This window comes from Vigna radiata, chromosome 9 (genome assembly GCF_000741045.1).
Source record: "Vigna radiata var. radiata cultivar VC1973A chromosome 9, Vradiata_ver6, whole genome shotgun sequence".
NCBI classification, from domain to species: Eukaryota; Viridiplantae; Streptophyta; class Magnoliopsida; order Fabales; family Fabaceae; genus Vigna; species Vigna radiata.
In genome coordinates, this window is record NC_028359.1 from 938472 (window position 1) to 952465 (window position 13994).

Genomic DNA, 13994 nt, shown 5'->3' on the forward strand with positions numbered 1-13994 from the left:
AGAGAGAAGAGACATGACCTATTTGTTATGACACGTTATTTTCTTTAAAAATATAAATTCTTGAGTAAGTGTATGTATACTCGTAATAATTTATATTTATAAATGATATATTATAAATTTGTTATCTATATATATTATAAGTATGCCTATTCAGTTTCTTTCTTCAAATTAGTTATAGAGGTGTCTTTATATACCACAATATCAGTTTTAGATTTAAATAAATAAACTGATTAATTTTTTTTTTCTCTAAACCTATCTTTGAGTATAGGCAGGAGACAAATTGCAGAAATAAAGTTAAATTATTTTCGTATTTAAGTTGATTTGAAAAAAATTACATATACCCATATTTTGTTTTTCTAATTAGTGTAATTGAAAAATAAAAATTATTACAAACCTTTCATGTATTTATTATCTTTCTTATATTTTTGTATTAAATTTAAAAACCTTAATTTTTATTCTTATTTTTAATTCTCTCATGTTTCTTATATATTCATCCAATGGAAACATAAGTATTTACCTAATAATTATAAAAATATTATATTAACTAGATAGAAAAGATAATAATAATAATAATAATAATAATAATAATAATAATAATAATAATAATAATAATAATTTTTCTTAAACCCTGCTGCAGTCTTTATTTGTCCGAAACTCTTGCACTACACAGGCGCAAGAGCAAGCACTCACAAATTGCGGCGAATCCCACCACCTTGCAGACCGGCGACGCCGACAGCGAATCCCACCCTCCCCATCTTCTCACACCAGAGCAGAGGGAAAAGTCAATCGAATAGCAAAAAGCAGGGAGGCGCCACCATACCAGGTTCGTTTTCCGATTTTGGCTTCATTTGGTTAGATTTTTTGTTTTCCCCTTGATTTGCCCTGTTTTTTCCTCTGCAAATTTTATAATACTTACTCAACCAAAACAGAAAATACCCATTCCGCTTATTCCTTTAAACTATTGTTGGTGGGGTTTTTGTTTTTATCTCTTGAAACTAAAGTGTATAGAAGTGGTTCGATTCCAGGGGGTCAATCTCAATAAAGAACATTTTGCTTTGCTTTGGTTTGCTTCTATTGCTGTTCTTTTTGCTCTTAAAATTAAAAATGGCTTAAAGATGGGAGATGAGACGAGAGAGCTTGTATATTCGATAGTTCTTGTTTCCATTCCCCTGGTTCTTGTAACCGCTTGTTCAATTAATGCAATCCAAGAGCACAATGTATTCATTAAATCCATTTGATTGTTGGAAACTTAGAGAACTACTTCATTGACTGTTGTAACTCAATCTTTGAAATTATACTCCGAATGTTAGGTCCTGTTTATGTTTTCTTTTTCAATAAAAGTAGAAAATATGAGTGTGTAAACATGTTTGGTTGAATTTTAGAAAGAGAATCTCAATTTTTTTTTCTAGATTAATCCCAAATCAGAAAATACATAAAATGTGATGTATGACTTTTTTGTTTTTGTTTTTTTGGTCATGAGATTCAATTCAAAACAGTGAATTTGATTCTTTTAGCAAACTTTGTTTTAAGGAATTGATGCAGGGAAAAACAACAAAACTAGGGAACGAAAACAGCAAAATTAAACCGGGACAAACAAAACTGGGCCAAAAATACAAGACTGGAAGATACACAGCAGAAATAAAAATTAAAAACTGACGGGCCAGTCTGCCCAGTTGCGGGATGGACTTAACTTTTCAACCTGTTTTCTCCATGTGGGCTGACCCGTCCTGGCCCGAATTTGAAGGGCCAGCAGCGGGGTGGCCCGAATTTTCCACCCTTACCCTGTAGTATGTGCTCAACTATTGATTGTTTTATTATTAGTTGGATAGGTCCTATTTGGTTTCTTTGGAATTAGTTTCCTTTTGAAACTTTGAACTAATTTAGTTTCTCGTCTTTAGAATAGTGTGAATTTAGTCATTTTAATCAAATTTTGTTAAGTTTATTTGAAGTTTTAAATACATTTCTCAACTAATATTGAAGAAAAAATGTGTTAAACGGTATAAACAACTCCAATGCTATTATAAAATAAGTTTGAAACGTCAAATAAACTTAACATATTTTGGTTAAAAGGACTAAATCTACACATTTATAAAGTTGAAAGACTAAATTGAGCCAAAGTTTAAAAGGGAGACTAATTTCAATTTTTACTAAAAGTTAAGGAATCAAAAACATATTTAATCCTTTAAAATATTGTTAGGAATACCTCCCTTTGACTAGAATGTGCCCAGAATACTCCTTATCATGGTAGTTGGATTGTATCGTGTATTGGAGAGCTTAATTATCACATCGTGTTTTGGAGACCTTAATTATCTTATCGTGTATGGGAGAGCTTAATTATTTTATCTTGTCATGGTTGTTGTTCTGCAATATTGAATGCTTTTTAAACTAGGTATCGATCAGCCATACCAGTTAGATCTCGGTTTGGATATTGTTTAGTAACATGAAATAAGTTATCAAGTTTTTCTTATATTGCATTTCAAAAATTACAAATTATTCAGAAATACGATCTGCATTTTGATGTATAAAGTGAGGGAAGAAATAATGCCATGTGGTTTTTCTTTTCTCAATCACAGGAAAGAAAAAACTTATCTCAGGATTAAAAGCTACATGGTTGATTTAAATACTATTCAGAAATTCATAGGAATATCAATAATATTGAAATATCAATAGAATATATTAATATTCGATACTTAACTGAATACATTTTTTCAATTTCTGGCAGCTGTTACTCATTCAATTTTATTACACTCTTGGCTTTGTTTATGTTGACAGACTTCAGAGATGGGATTACCAAATGCTTCTGAGGACTTGTCATCAGAGATGGAGGTTGATGCCTTTAGACGTCTTTTCCCACTTCGTTATTTTGAGCGTCATCTTGCTGAATCAATAAGGCCTGATGGTAGACCACTTGGAAAAAGCAGAGAAACAAGTATTTTTCTTGGTTAGTTATTTTTTACTCTCTTCGAATTTACAATCTTCATAATCTTTGGCATATTGTACTATTCACACTTCAAGCAAAACTTAGATGGTTAACTCATTTGATTAGGTGCTGTTTCGACTGCTAATGGGTCAGCTCTAGTGAAGATTGGATCAACTGTTAGTCACTCTTCCCGTGTCTTTTTTGTTAAATCTTGCGTGAATCTGGGTTATTGATTTTATTATTGGGTGGATTTAATGATTTACTAATTGATCTCTTCCCAGACTATGTTGACTGCTATTAAAATGGAGGTTATGACACCCTCCTTGGAGTCACCAGATGAGGGCTGTCTAGGTTGGTATTGCTACCTGTGTTAGTTATTCAGTCTTTTGGTCACATGACAAAAATATAATGTGTTAATATCTGTTATTTCAGCTGTTGATTTCTTCATGCCTCCAATTTGTTCTCCAATTGTTAGGCCTGGCAGGCCTGCTGAAGCATCACCAGTGGTGTCAAAGCAATTATCTGACACCATTTCAAGGCATGTTTTGTTAGATTCATTTATTTCAGATGATGAAAGAAAATAGTTTATCAAAGTCACTCCAACTAGCTTTTTACCCACACAATAATAAAGGAACCATAAGAAACTGAAGGAATTAAAGGGAATTCTTGTAGTTTATTTTTTGAATTCTACCAAAGCTACTCCACCCTCCTTTCCCTTTCTGAAAGAGGATTTGCAGAAAAAATTGTGCCCCCTGATACATCTTTGGAGATATTCTTACTGGAAAGTACATAGATTTTGAATGTTAAATGTGATCTCAAGAGTTTATAAACATTTTGGTGAAAGTATGCTGGTTGAAGTTGTTAGTTATCAGACACAATTTCCCTGGATTCATCATTTCTATGGTTTACCCCACCTGCTGTCTCATTTCATGGTATGTTTAGGACATGATATTTTTGGGAAACCAAATCATGAAACCTTCTAATAAAAAAATGGAAGACTTTACCCTCCCTTTCCCTCAAAAACCCTCCATCCAAACACACACACACACACACATATGTATATGTCAACCATCATGGTGATCAATAATTTGTATTTTGTGTTTGATATGTCAAATGATAACCTATAATTTTATTCTGCAGTTCTAGAATGATTGATTTGAAAGAATTGTCTCTGGTTAGTGGAAAAGCTGCATGGATGACTTACCTGGTAAGCTTTTATATTGATTTGCGATAGCCATATTTTGTCTATCAACCACAAGGTTTTAGTAACATGGGTATTATGGGGTTTCTAGGTTCCACAGTGAATAAAATGGAATGCTGAGTGGAGTATTTAAATGTTTGGATGTTTATCGATTGGTATTAGAGTTGGTTGTAGTCTCTTCGAATTAGAGATTTGTGAAGATTATGTCAAAGATAAAAGTTGAGTATGATTGAGATATGATTAGATTAAATTAAATAGGGATTATGATATATGATTTGATAGGGAAATATCTTACCAAATATTTTCGATTACTAGATTTGATTGTGTTCCTTATTATTGTATTTCTTCATTATAAATAAGAATGCTTGTGTGTGTACTCAATACATGGGATTCATTATATTTGTACTCGGCTGCTCTCTTCTTAAAATGGCACTGGAGTTGTTTGTTGGTTTCTTGTAAAAGGCCATTACAATGGATTTTGACAAATAGAGGGTTTTTACCAAGGAGGAAGTTGAGTGTAGTGTCATGGATGAAGTGTTGTAAAGTGGAAGCCGACTCCCAGGGATTGTTCTACGTAGGGACTTCTGTATTATGGGGTGTCTAGCTCCTTCATTAAATAAAATGTTATGTTGGATCTTGTATTTCGGCTCATGATTAAGCAAGTGTTTTTCAAAAGGAAATAGTGGGTCACTGTTGGGTTGGGTGGGTCCATTTAGGCATTTAGGGCTAGTTTCCTATTATAAACTGTAAACAATTTACTTCTATAAAGGGATTGACAAAATACTGTTAAGAATACTTTTCAGAATTAGAGAGTTGAAAGGAGTGCACCAGATCTCTCAACACGGTACCAAGGTAGTTATCCTTTCAACATGCTATCAATAGCCTAACGAGAAGGGAACTTAAATCCATGCTTTCCCTATGGACCCACTGCCAAAGGAGTAAATTATTTAGAAGCTGTGTATGTTTTTCGTTTCCTGTGTTTTCTCCCCTGTTGTCACTGTTCATGTCAGATACTCTGCTCACTGGCATCATCACATTTCACCGCTCGTGTCATTGTTCACCATCATGAGCTTTTTAATAATTATTGTTGTTTATTAACGTGTATCATTCTTGTGGGGAGATATTTCCTATCGTTCAATAAAGCTTGAGTTTTCTTGCTCTTCGTGTCAGTAGTTCTATATAAATGTTAATACACACATTAGGTGACGTCCACTGTGTTTGTTCTGATTGTGTTATCAATTGATTGAATGGCAGAATAATGGCTTTTTTCTTTTTTATCATTCAGGATATCTATTGTTTGGATGCTGATGGTGCTCTTTTTGATGCTGCATTACTTTCTGCTGTTGCTGCTTTATCTCATTGTAAGTAGTTCATCTTCACTGGAATTTTGTCATATTATGCATATGTTAGACCCCTTTTTCATGATAATAGGATGCACATTTGAAAACTGTGCACCATGCTATTTAGGAACAAAGGGAAGATAGACTTTTCATATACTTCAAGTGAATTTGTTTTTCTGTTGGTGTTCTTGATGTGATGCCTTTCAGCACGTTGTGGTATTACCATACTGAGTTTGTCTATGAATTTCTGCGTTGACAGTGCAAATTCCTGCTGTTGCCATGAATGATGATGGCAAGATAGTACTTGTGTCTGATGAAGATGGACAAAACCAGGCACAGGAGCAAATCAATAAGGAAAAGAGGAAGCTTACATTAAGAAGCATTCCGTTCTCATTAACATGCATACTTCACAAGAATTACATCATGGCAGATCCTACTGCAGAAGAGGAATCCATTTTCGAAACCCATTTGACAATAGTTCTGGACACATCTGGCCAGCTAATATCTCTTTACAAGCCTGGTGGGTCGGTTCTTGCCTATACTTCTGCTATCCAGGTTAGTTTACTCATTTTCTTACGGAACTAATAAGGTATTAAAAAGATATGGTAGTTATAGCATTGATATGAATGCATTAATGATCAATTTATGAAAAATCAAACTAAATTACTCTGAAGTTTCAAATCAGTTTTTCAAATTTAAATGAATACAAGATGTGGAGGTCCCGAGACCTCATATAATGGCCCATCTGTTATAGTAAGGCTTGCTTCTGTCTTATTGAGGTTCAATTTTTCTCTAAAGATCATCTCTTACTTTTTAGTTTTACTGAGTTTTGTGATTTAATTTTTTCCTCTATATCCATTCATTCTATAGTGTTAGTCTGATTTTTATATTTGAAGGGTAAAGTTATGATAATTGTTCGATGGAAATTTAATTAGTGCACATTAAAATCCCTTAAACATAATTTAGTATTCTGACATGAATTATTTAACGCTAATACTGTGTTATGATGTAAGTATGAAATTTATACGACGATGATGTGTTTTCAGGATTGTGTAGCCTTAACCCGGCAAAGAGTAAAGGAACTAAAAGGCCTCTTAGAAAAAGAAAATTCTGCTATGGAGGTTTGAGTAGAATTATGCAAGCATCTTTTAATGTTCTTTAAATTTGTACATTCTGAATACTGCAGCATTTCATTATAAAAACGCTTCTTTTCACGAACGTTATACCCATCTATTAGGACATTATTTTGTCAAACAATCTAAATATAATTACTATAAAATAAGACTGACACAAGTAACAAAATTTCCAAGAGTTATAAGTAAAAATAAACTAATTTAATATTAGTTCATAAGAAATGTATTAGAAAATTGTATAATAAAGTTGGATTATGTTATACTTTTGTATATGTTATTTTTTTATTTAACTTTATATTACATTAGAAAACAATGACAAGATATAATAGTTACTTCTTCTTTCTCATATTCTTATATTGCACTATTTATTTTATCAACAAATAGGTTGTGAACTAATAAAATCTACGTATATTATAAATATTTCTATCATACTATAAATTAAGTGATACGAAAAACATATTATTTAGTTGTTAAACCTGCTGAAAAATATTAGCAGTTATTTCATTTTATATAAACCTTAAATATACGAATTAAATTGTTAAAATTAATTTCATAGATCTTTATTTTCTTTTAATTTGACATTTTTTTTTCAATTATGTAACGAAAGGTAATCTTTATTTTAATTTGATTTTATGTAAATATTTATGTGCGTGAAATGGAGAGAGAAGGTACGAGACTTGCCCTATTTGAGAAAATATGAGCTTGAGGGACCAAAAATTGAGTTAATTTTTTGGTTTAAACGCTCGTTTACCATGTTTTACAGTTCTTAGAATAACGTTAGAAGACACACTTTTACATTCATAATTTTAGATTTGTTATTAAAATTGAGTTTTTATATATTTAAAAAAAGTAAAAAAATAATATCAAATAAATATAAAAAAATTAATGTTAAAATATCAATTTTCTTTTCAATACACTAAAAAAGTTTCACTTTTCTCTTATATTTATTAACCTAAAAAAAAAATGCACAAAGAAACATCAATCCCAACTAATTGAAAAATAAAGATGATTACGAACCTTTCATGTATCTATTATCGTTCTTATTTTCTTGTATTAAATTTAAAAACCTTATTTTTTTATTTATTTTTAATTCTCTCATGTTTCTTATGTATTCATCCAAACGAAATATAAGTATTTACTTACTAATTATAAAAATATCATACGAACTAGATCAACAAAGAAGATAGATGATAGATAATAAGATATAATAATAATGATATACAAAATTAATGCAATTAAACATATATTTAAAAAATCTTAAAATAATCCTGATTTTTGTAATTCATACTTCTATTTCTTCTATCACTTTAATTGAAAAATTAAAAATGTTCTTATTTTGATGAATTTTCCCTTTTTAAATGGAGATAATAACTTTCTGTAGGTGATAAAAATCTGAATAATAGTTTATTTCAAAATCTATTATTTAAATTCTTAATAAAATCATATATATATATATATATATATATATATATATAAAACAAAATATAAAATTTATGATTCATAATTCTTATTTTTCCAATTTATTATTATTATTAGGTTTAATGTCTCAATAGGTCCCTATTTTCGTACATAATCTCAAATAGGTCCCTTTCTTTTTCGGCATCTCAATTGAGTCCTTATTTTTGTAAAATTGAATCAAATACGACCTTTCCGTCAAATTGAGATGACGCCATTAGGAAGGGTATGCTGATAGTGTAGTTTTTTATTACGTGGCATTAAAAACATGACTGAATTGTATTTTTTTATTCTTGAATTGAAAAATGAAATATACAAAATATACTTCATTTTTTAATTTAAAAATTAAAAAAATACAATTCAGTCACATTTTCAATGCCACATAATAAAAAACTACATGGTCAACATACCCTTCTTAACGGCGTCATATCAATTTAACGGAAAGGTCCTATTTGATTCAATTTTAAGAAAATAAAGACTTGATTGAGACGCCGAAAAAGAAAGGGACCTATTTAAGATTAATAGGGACCTATTGAGACATTAAACCTTATTATTATTATTACACTTTATCATTTAATACACTATATGCTATTATTATTGAATTTAAATTAAATATTATTTTGATTGAATAAATATGATATAATAAAACTAAATAGATAAGGTTAAAAATATTATTCGATTAATTATAGGAATTAAAATGCTATTTTTAAAAACTAAATCCCAAAAAACGAAAGAACAAGAAAAAATGATTTAAATTACAGTTGAGATTATCCTAACAATATATTAGCCTATATAAGCAATTATGTGGGACGACGAATCATTGTTGAGGCGAGGGTAAGGTCGCGTAGTTTCGTGTTTTGTTCCTTTTCATTGTCGTTTTTGTGTCCAGACCTAACCCTAGCTCCGCAACGCAACCATGTCGACCAAGCAAGGTATAATTCCTCTTCTTTTTCCTTCGTTCAAATTCCTGATTTCCTGATTTCGAGGGTTTCATTGATTTGAACCCTCAAATTCAGATCTGTTGTAAATATTTATTATTTTTTGGGTTGGTAATTAACCTTATCGATTTTTTTTTCTCTCTCTCTTGTTCTTTAAGGTGGAAAAGCTAAGCCTTTGAAGAAGCCCAAGTCTGACAAGAAGGATTACGACGAGGTATTTCATTCAACCCCTTTTTTAGTTTTCTTTTTTATGTTTTAAATTTGGTGTCATCAATGATTAGATTTTCCTAGGCCGATGCACGTTGGTTTGATGATTGTTAATTTGTTTAACGAAGAGAGAACGGATGATTGTTATTTTTAGACTTTGGTTGAATTGTTGGGTGTTTTCATGAGGAACTTTTTCAAAGGTTTGATGCAAATTCTGTTATTATATATACTTGGGCTGTTTCGAAATCTATTGAAGAACCAGAAAATTATGTCTTCTCGTCCTATTTATCCATCAAATCGCATCTTCCCTCTCCAATTTTCTCCATCTCGATAGTCAACTTGTTATTTCTCTCTCGAAGGATGAGTTGATTGGTGAGTCGGAGGAGATTGGATGGAAGGACCCAAGTTGTTCTCCCCCTTGGAGATAAGTTGATGAAGAAATAAAATGACAAGCAAAAAATTTGAATATTCAATGGTGGAAATTTTTAATAGGAAGTCAATGCAAATACAAAATTTATAAGTTAATAAAATATAATTAAGCCTAATAGTAATTTTTCATGTTTTAGTTTATGGCAACTCCGCTCTCTTTTATTCCTTGTATGCACTGCGGTTTTGTTTTCCTTGTTGCTTTTGCAGAAGCAAACAGAATTGACCAACTGGGTCACTCTAGGAAGTACTTCTTTTGTAGGATTAGGAAGAAAAATAAATATAATTTTGTACTTTCCCTTTGCACTTACTTTCTGTTTGAAGTAATGGGATTCAACTCTTTCGTATTATGTGCATGCTGATGATATTAGGCAGACAGTTAAACATAAATAGTTATATGTTAGGAAGGGTATGAGGAGCATATGGGAATTAATGTTCTTTAAACAACTGTTCAACCGACAGTAGTAACATGTATGGTCTGCGTAACAGAATTAGATGGAAGGGTTATGATGTAAATATCAGAGATGTATGATCTGGAACACTAGACTTTAGAAACAGGACCTTACGAAGTCTGAAGGGATCATTTGGCTTTTGCAATATTTTCATTTCTGTTTTGTAACCACTCTACTACCAATATCTCCCAGAACCTGTCTTTCTTGGTTATGACCTTGCATAAATTTTTGTGGGTGTTTTGTAGGTTGACATGGCCAACCTTCAGAAGAAAAAGGAAGAGGAGAAGGTTAGATATTGAATTGTAACTCTATACATACTACATTACTGTGATCCTTTTAATACCCATTCTTTAGTAATCCTGTTGCTTGCACTGAACAGGCGCTAAAGGAGTTGAAAGCCAAGGCGCAACAGAAGGGAAGTTTTGGCGGTTCTGGGCTCAAGAAAAGTGGAAAGAAATAAGGTCTTTTTATAATTATTGCATGAATGCAATATTGAGCTCTGTAATTACAGTTGCTACCATAAGAACTTCTCTCTTATTGTGGCCTACTTTATTGCTAATGTTAGTACCGTATGAACTGACGTATGTCTGATGTAAGCTGCAACAAGTTACTTGTTTGTGGCTAACTTAAATGTCTTCGTGGGATTCTGATTATTACATCCATATATTAGTGTTGTGGGTTTGGCATATACTTGTTTGAGTTATATAATAATGGCATGACTTTCAACTATACCGAATAGGCATTGTGTTTGGTTTCTACTGCATGCGCTTCTCCTAACCTCAGCACATGATACTCAGATGAGGCTGAGTTTCAATTGTGCATTGCTCGTAAAATTTGTTAAAATGGAAAATATATTGAAAGATATATTTAATGATACTTATATGCTTTATATATTTAATGATATGGAACTAGCTGAATAAATTGAAGAATTGTCGGCGTAAATTTATTTAAATGATGTTATTAGAAATTGTTTTACATATTAAATTGAACTCTTTGATTAAAATAATATTCAAATCGAACATAAAGTTTATATATAATTCTGTTTGTTTATGCACCCAAAAAACAAATCATACCAAATTAAACAACATTCTGGGTTTGGTTTTTATTAATTATATGACTTTATTATTTCATTTTCGTTTGTGCATATCTCACCTTTTTAAAAGGATGATAAAGAATGATCAAATAAATATTTTCCTTTTTTAATATTGTCTATAATAATTTACATTCTCATATTCGTAGCTTTTTTTTATCAGTACATAAAAGAATGAAATATAAATACAGCAAATAAAAAAATAAAAAGTTGTAATCATATTATATTAAGTGTTGTATAAATATTAATTAATCTTTGATAAATCTAACAAACTTTTACATATATTTAAATAATTAATTTTAGCTTATTCATCCTATCAATTCGGAAGTGTCAAACTATAAAAGAACCAATCGTTTTTAAGAAAACAAAAATCAAATTGATCCATTCAATTTTAATTAACAAATTTTCAATCAGATTTCAGTTACAAACACCCCCAACTAGTTTAGTTCTAAACACCTCACCTAGTTGTTAGAAATGGAAGAGTAGACTGAAAGATAAAAATGTGGATGATAGACAGAGACGGTTGAAACCAACTATTACTTTGCCACAAACAAAATTTTCAAATTTCCATCACACGCCACTTCAGAACAATATTATGCTTACAACCGAATTCGCCGGCAAAAATAACCAGAGTCTGGTTTCATCTGAAAACACAAATAACAATGCTTTCTACCGAATATGCATTACACCAATCTTCAATTTAACAACTCAACCGATTTAATTCACTCTTTGATATTAATACTAATCATTAACCAGATGGCCTAATCACTTACAGGAAATAATGTAACATGTGATTATCCTCTAGGGTAGCTTAAAATCTCCTTTAAAAAAAACTCCATCTTCCAAGCAATGCATGATGAATAACTCAATCAAAACCAGAGTTGCTTAAACAAAAGATCAAAACCACCAAAATGATGGTATAGGTGCAAAAGAATGGATTAAGGAAATACTGCCTAAAATATATCCGTTGCACAAAATTGTTGTTTCTTATTTTTGGGTGTTGAAAGCAATTGCATTACCTATAACTCATATAAGAGCACATGCCGTCTAGAAATACTTCAAGAACGCTAAAATATCTCATGCTATAGGCATTCATGTAATACCCTACTTTAACTTCAGCAATCTGCAGTCTACTTTGACATATCAAGGATAACTGGAGAAATCATGACTAGTTATTTATATACTGATTGGCTTCTCTGGTTTTTCTGGCTTTTCTGGCTTCTCTGGCTCCTCCTTTTCAGGCTCTTCCTCTTCCTCTTTCTTTTCTTCCTCCTCTTCATCCTCTTCTGGAGGATCTGCAGGCATTGGAGGCGGCAAAGGTGTCTTCATAGGACTAAACTGAGGGAATATATCTGGTCTTCGTCCAGGCTTAGGCCTTTCCCACTCCTGTCAGCATATCACATACATCAAAAAACCTACCACTTTATGCATCAAGTGCCCAAAAATTGAGAAAAAAAGGCTACAAAATCCTATAAAACATATCATTCAAATCTGAATTTACTCAAAAAGGCACCACACAAACTCCAGAAAGAGGAGTTTATCAACTGTTCACTACCTAGTCAAAGTCCTTACTGCCTTCTGTACATCTTCGTTTGAAGAGAGGTGTAAAGACGGTGCTTACTGTTAAACATCATATACGGCATTTACTTAAGGTATGCATCAGAAAACAGTGGCGCTTACCAAATTAGCCCTAACTCACCAACAAATACAAGATTGTCATCTCTTAACTACACAACATACAAACTTAATCATACATGACATCAACTTACAAAACAATGTCAACCATTAGTTTCTCAATCTGAAGTATGATTTAGCACCTTGAAAATTTTCGAGAAACTAACATTGCATCTAACCTGAACCAAGATTAATTGATTAGGAGACGCAATTAAAATCCTCCAAGGAAAAATTGAAGCAATACAGATTTCATAGTACATGAATCGAAAGTTTAATCTATTAAAGCTAGATACACTTCCCTAATCCGAATTCGCATCCAATAACAGATTAATTTTTTTGAAAATAAACATTAAAAAAAATTGACGTCATTAGAAAAAACATACGATCGGGAAATCGAGAGGTGAACGGCGAGTCATCTTTTCCTCTTCGGGAGCCATACGTACAAGGTGCCTCCGAAAGCGTGGAAGTGGAGTGAGAGAACGAAAGCCAACGATGAAAGGTGATGCAAAGTTCGAAGAAGAAGACGAGGAAGGTTTAGGAGAAGAAAACGAAGAAGAAGAAGATGAAGCTGAAGAAGAAGAAGAAGAAGGCGGTGTGAGAAGCGTGTTGAGGCTGACCAGAGCCATGGCCATGTCTGCGGCTGCGCAACACCTAATCCAAATCCCTCTCTTCTCTCTCTCTCTCTGCCTCTATTTCCTCTTTTCAATAACGTTAAGTCGGTTTTTGTGGCTCACCCTATTTTACATTTTCTCTATTTTCCCTGAATTTCTATTCAATAAAAAGAAAAAAAATATAATTTATTATAATTCCACCAATAATTATTTTACTTTTTTTTAACTTCTTTTTAACTTTTTATATTAATTTATTTCTTTCTACTTACACAAAATGGACCACTTCAAATTGTTTTGGAAAGAACGACGCTTGTGTTTCTCTTTTGTTTTCTTTAGATGAACGGACGAAAACAGATTTCTTTAGATCAACGGATGAAAACATAGGAAGTTGATGAAAAATAAGAAAAGATAAATTTTAGGGTTAAATATGCTTTTAGTCCATTATTGATTTTTGGTTTTAGTCTCCGCTTAAAACATTGATGGCATTTAACCCTTGTAGTATTAAAATATGTAATTTTAGTCCTTAAAAATGGACGGCGTCAACTTT

General features: G+C 31.6%; 2 protein-coding genes and 1 long non-coding RNA gene across 3 annotated transcripts; 2 read left to right on the forward strand and 1 right to left on the reverse strand.

The window, feature by feature from the left end:
• The first annotated feature begins 641 nt into the window (after positions 1-641).
• On the forward strand, positions 642-6684 carry LOC106773717 (exosome complex component RRP43). The gene is made up of 9 exons (XM_014660461.2): positions 642-823; positions 2773-2941; positions 3047-3096; positions 3202-3271; positions 3353-3458; positions 4061-4127; positions 5407-5482; positions 5721-6016; positions 6508-6684. Exons 2-9 carry the CDS (start codon positions 2782-2784, stop codon positions 6586-6588), a joined length of 906 nt encoding a protein of 301 aa, XP_014515947.1. The 5' UTR covers positions 642-823; positions 2773-2781; the 3' UTR covers positions 6589-6684.
• A 2141-nt stretch (positions 6685-8825) lies between these two features.
• LOC106773610 lies at positions 8826-10801 on the forward strand. The gene is made up of 4 exons (XR_001376670.2): positions 8826-8981; positions 9146-9201; positions 10318-10359; positions 10452-10801. It is a non-coding gene; the product is annotated as an uncharacterized LOC106773610 (long non-coding RNA).
• A 1220-nt stretch (positions 10802-12021) lies between these two features.
• On the reverse strand, positions 12022-13543 carry LOC106773565 (probable serine/threonine-protein kinase DDB_G0281745). The gene is made up of 2 exons (XM_014660260.2): positions 13220-13543; positions 12022-12548 (listed from the first exon to the last, which is right to left on the reverse strand). The coding sequence occupies exons 1-2, from the start codon at positions 13466-13468 to the stop codon at positions 12339-12341; spliced, it is 459 nt and encodes a 152-aa protein (XP_014515746.1). The 5' UTR covers positions 13469-13543; the 3' UTR covers positions 12022-12338.
• Positions 13544-13994: the final 451 nt, after the last annotated feature.

What these genes read in the sequence shown, in the direction of transcription:
- LOC106773565 (XM_014660260.2), bottom strand. Translation starts at nt 13,468, where the DNA reads ATGGCCATGGCTCTGGTCAGCCTCAACACGCTTCTCACACCGCCTTCT. An exon ending in CACCTCTCGATTTCCCGATC is followed by an intron (nt 12,549 to 13,219) that starts GTATGTTTTTTC and finishes ATATGCTGACAG; the next exon opens with GAGTGGGAAAGGCCTAAGCC.
- LOC106773717 (XM_014660461.2), top strand. Translation starts at nt 2,782, where the DNA reads ATGGGATTACCAAATGCTTCTGAGGACTTGTCATCAGAGATGGAGGTT. An exon ending in ACCAGATGAGGGCTGTCTAG is followed by an intron (nt 3,272 to 3,352) that starts GTTGGTATTGCT and finishes CTGTTATTTCAG; the next exon opens with CTGTTGATTTCTTCATGCCT. An exon ending in TGTTGCTGCTTTATCTCATT is followed by an intron (nt 5,483 to 5,720) that starts GTAAGTAGTTCA and finishes CTGCGTTGACAG; the next exon opens with TGCAAATTCCTGCTGTTGCC.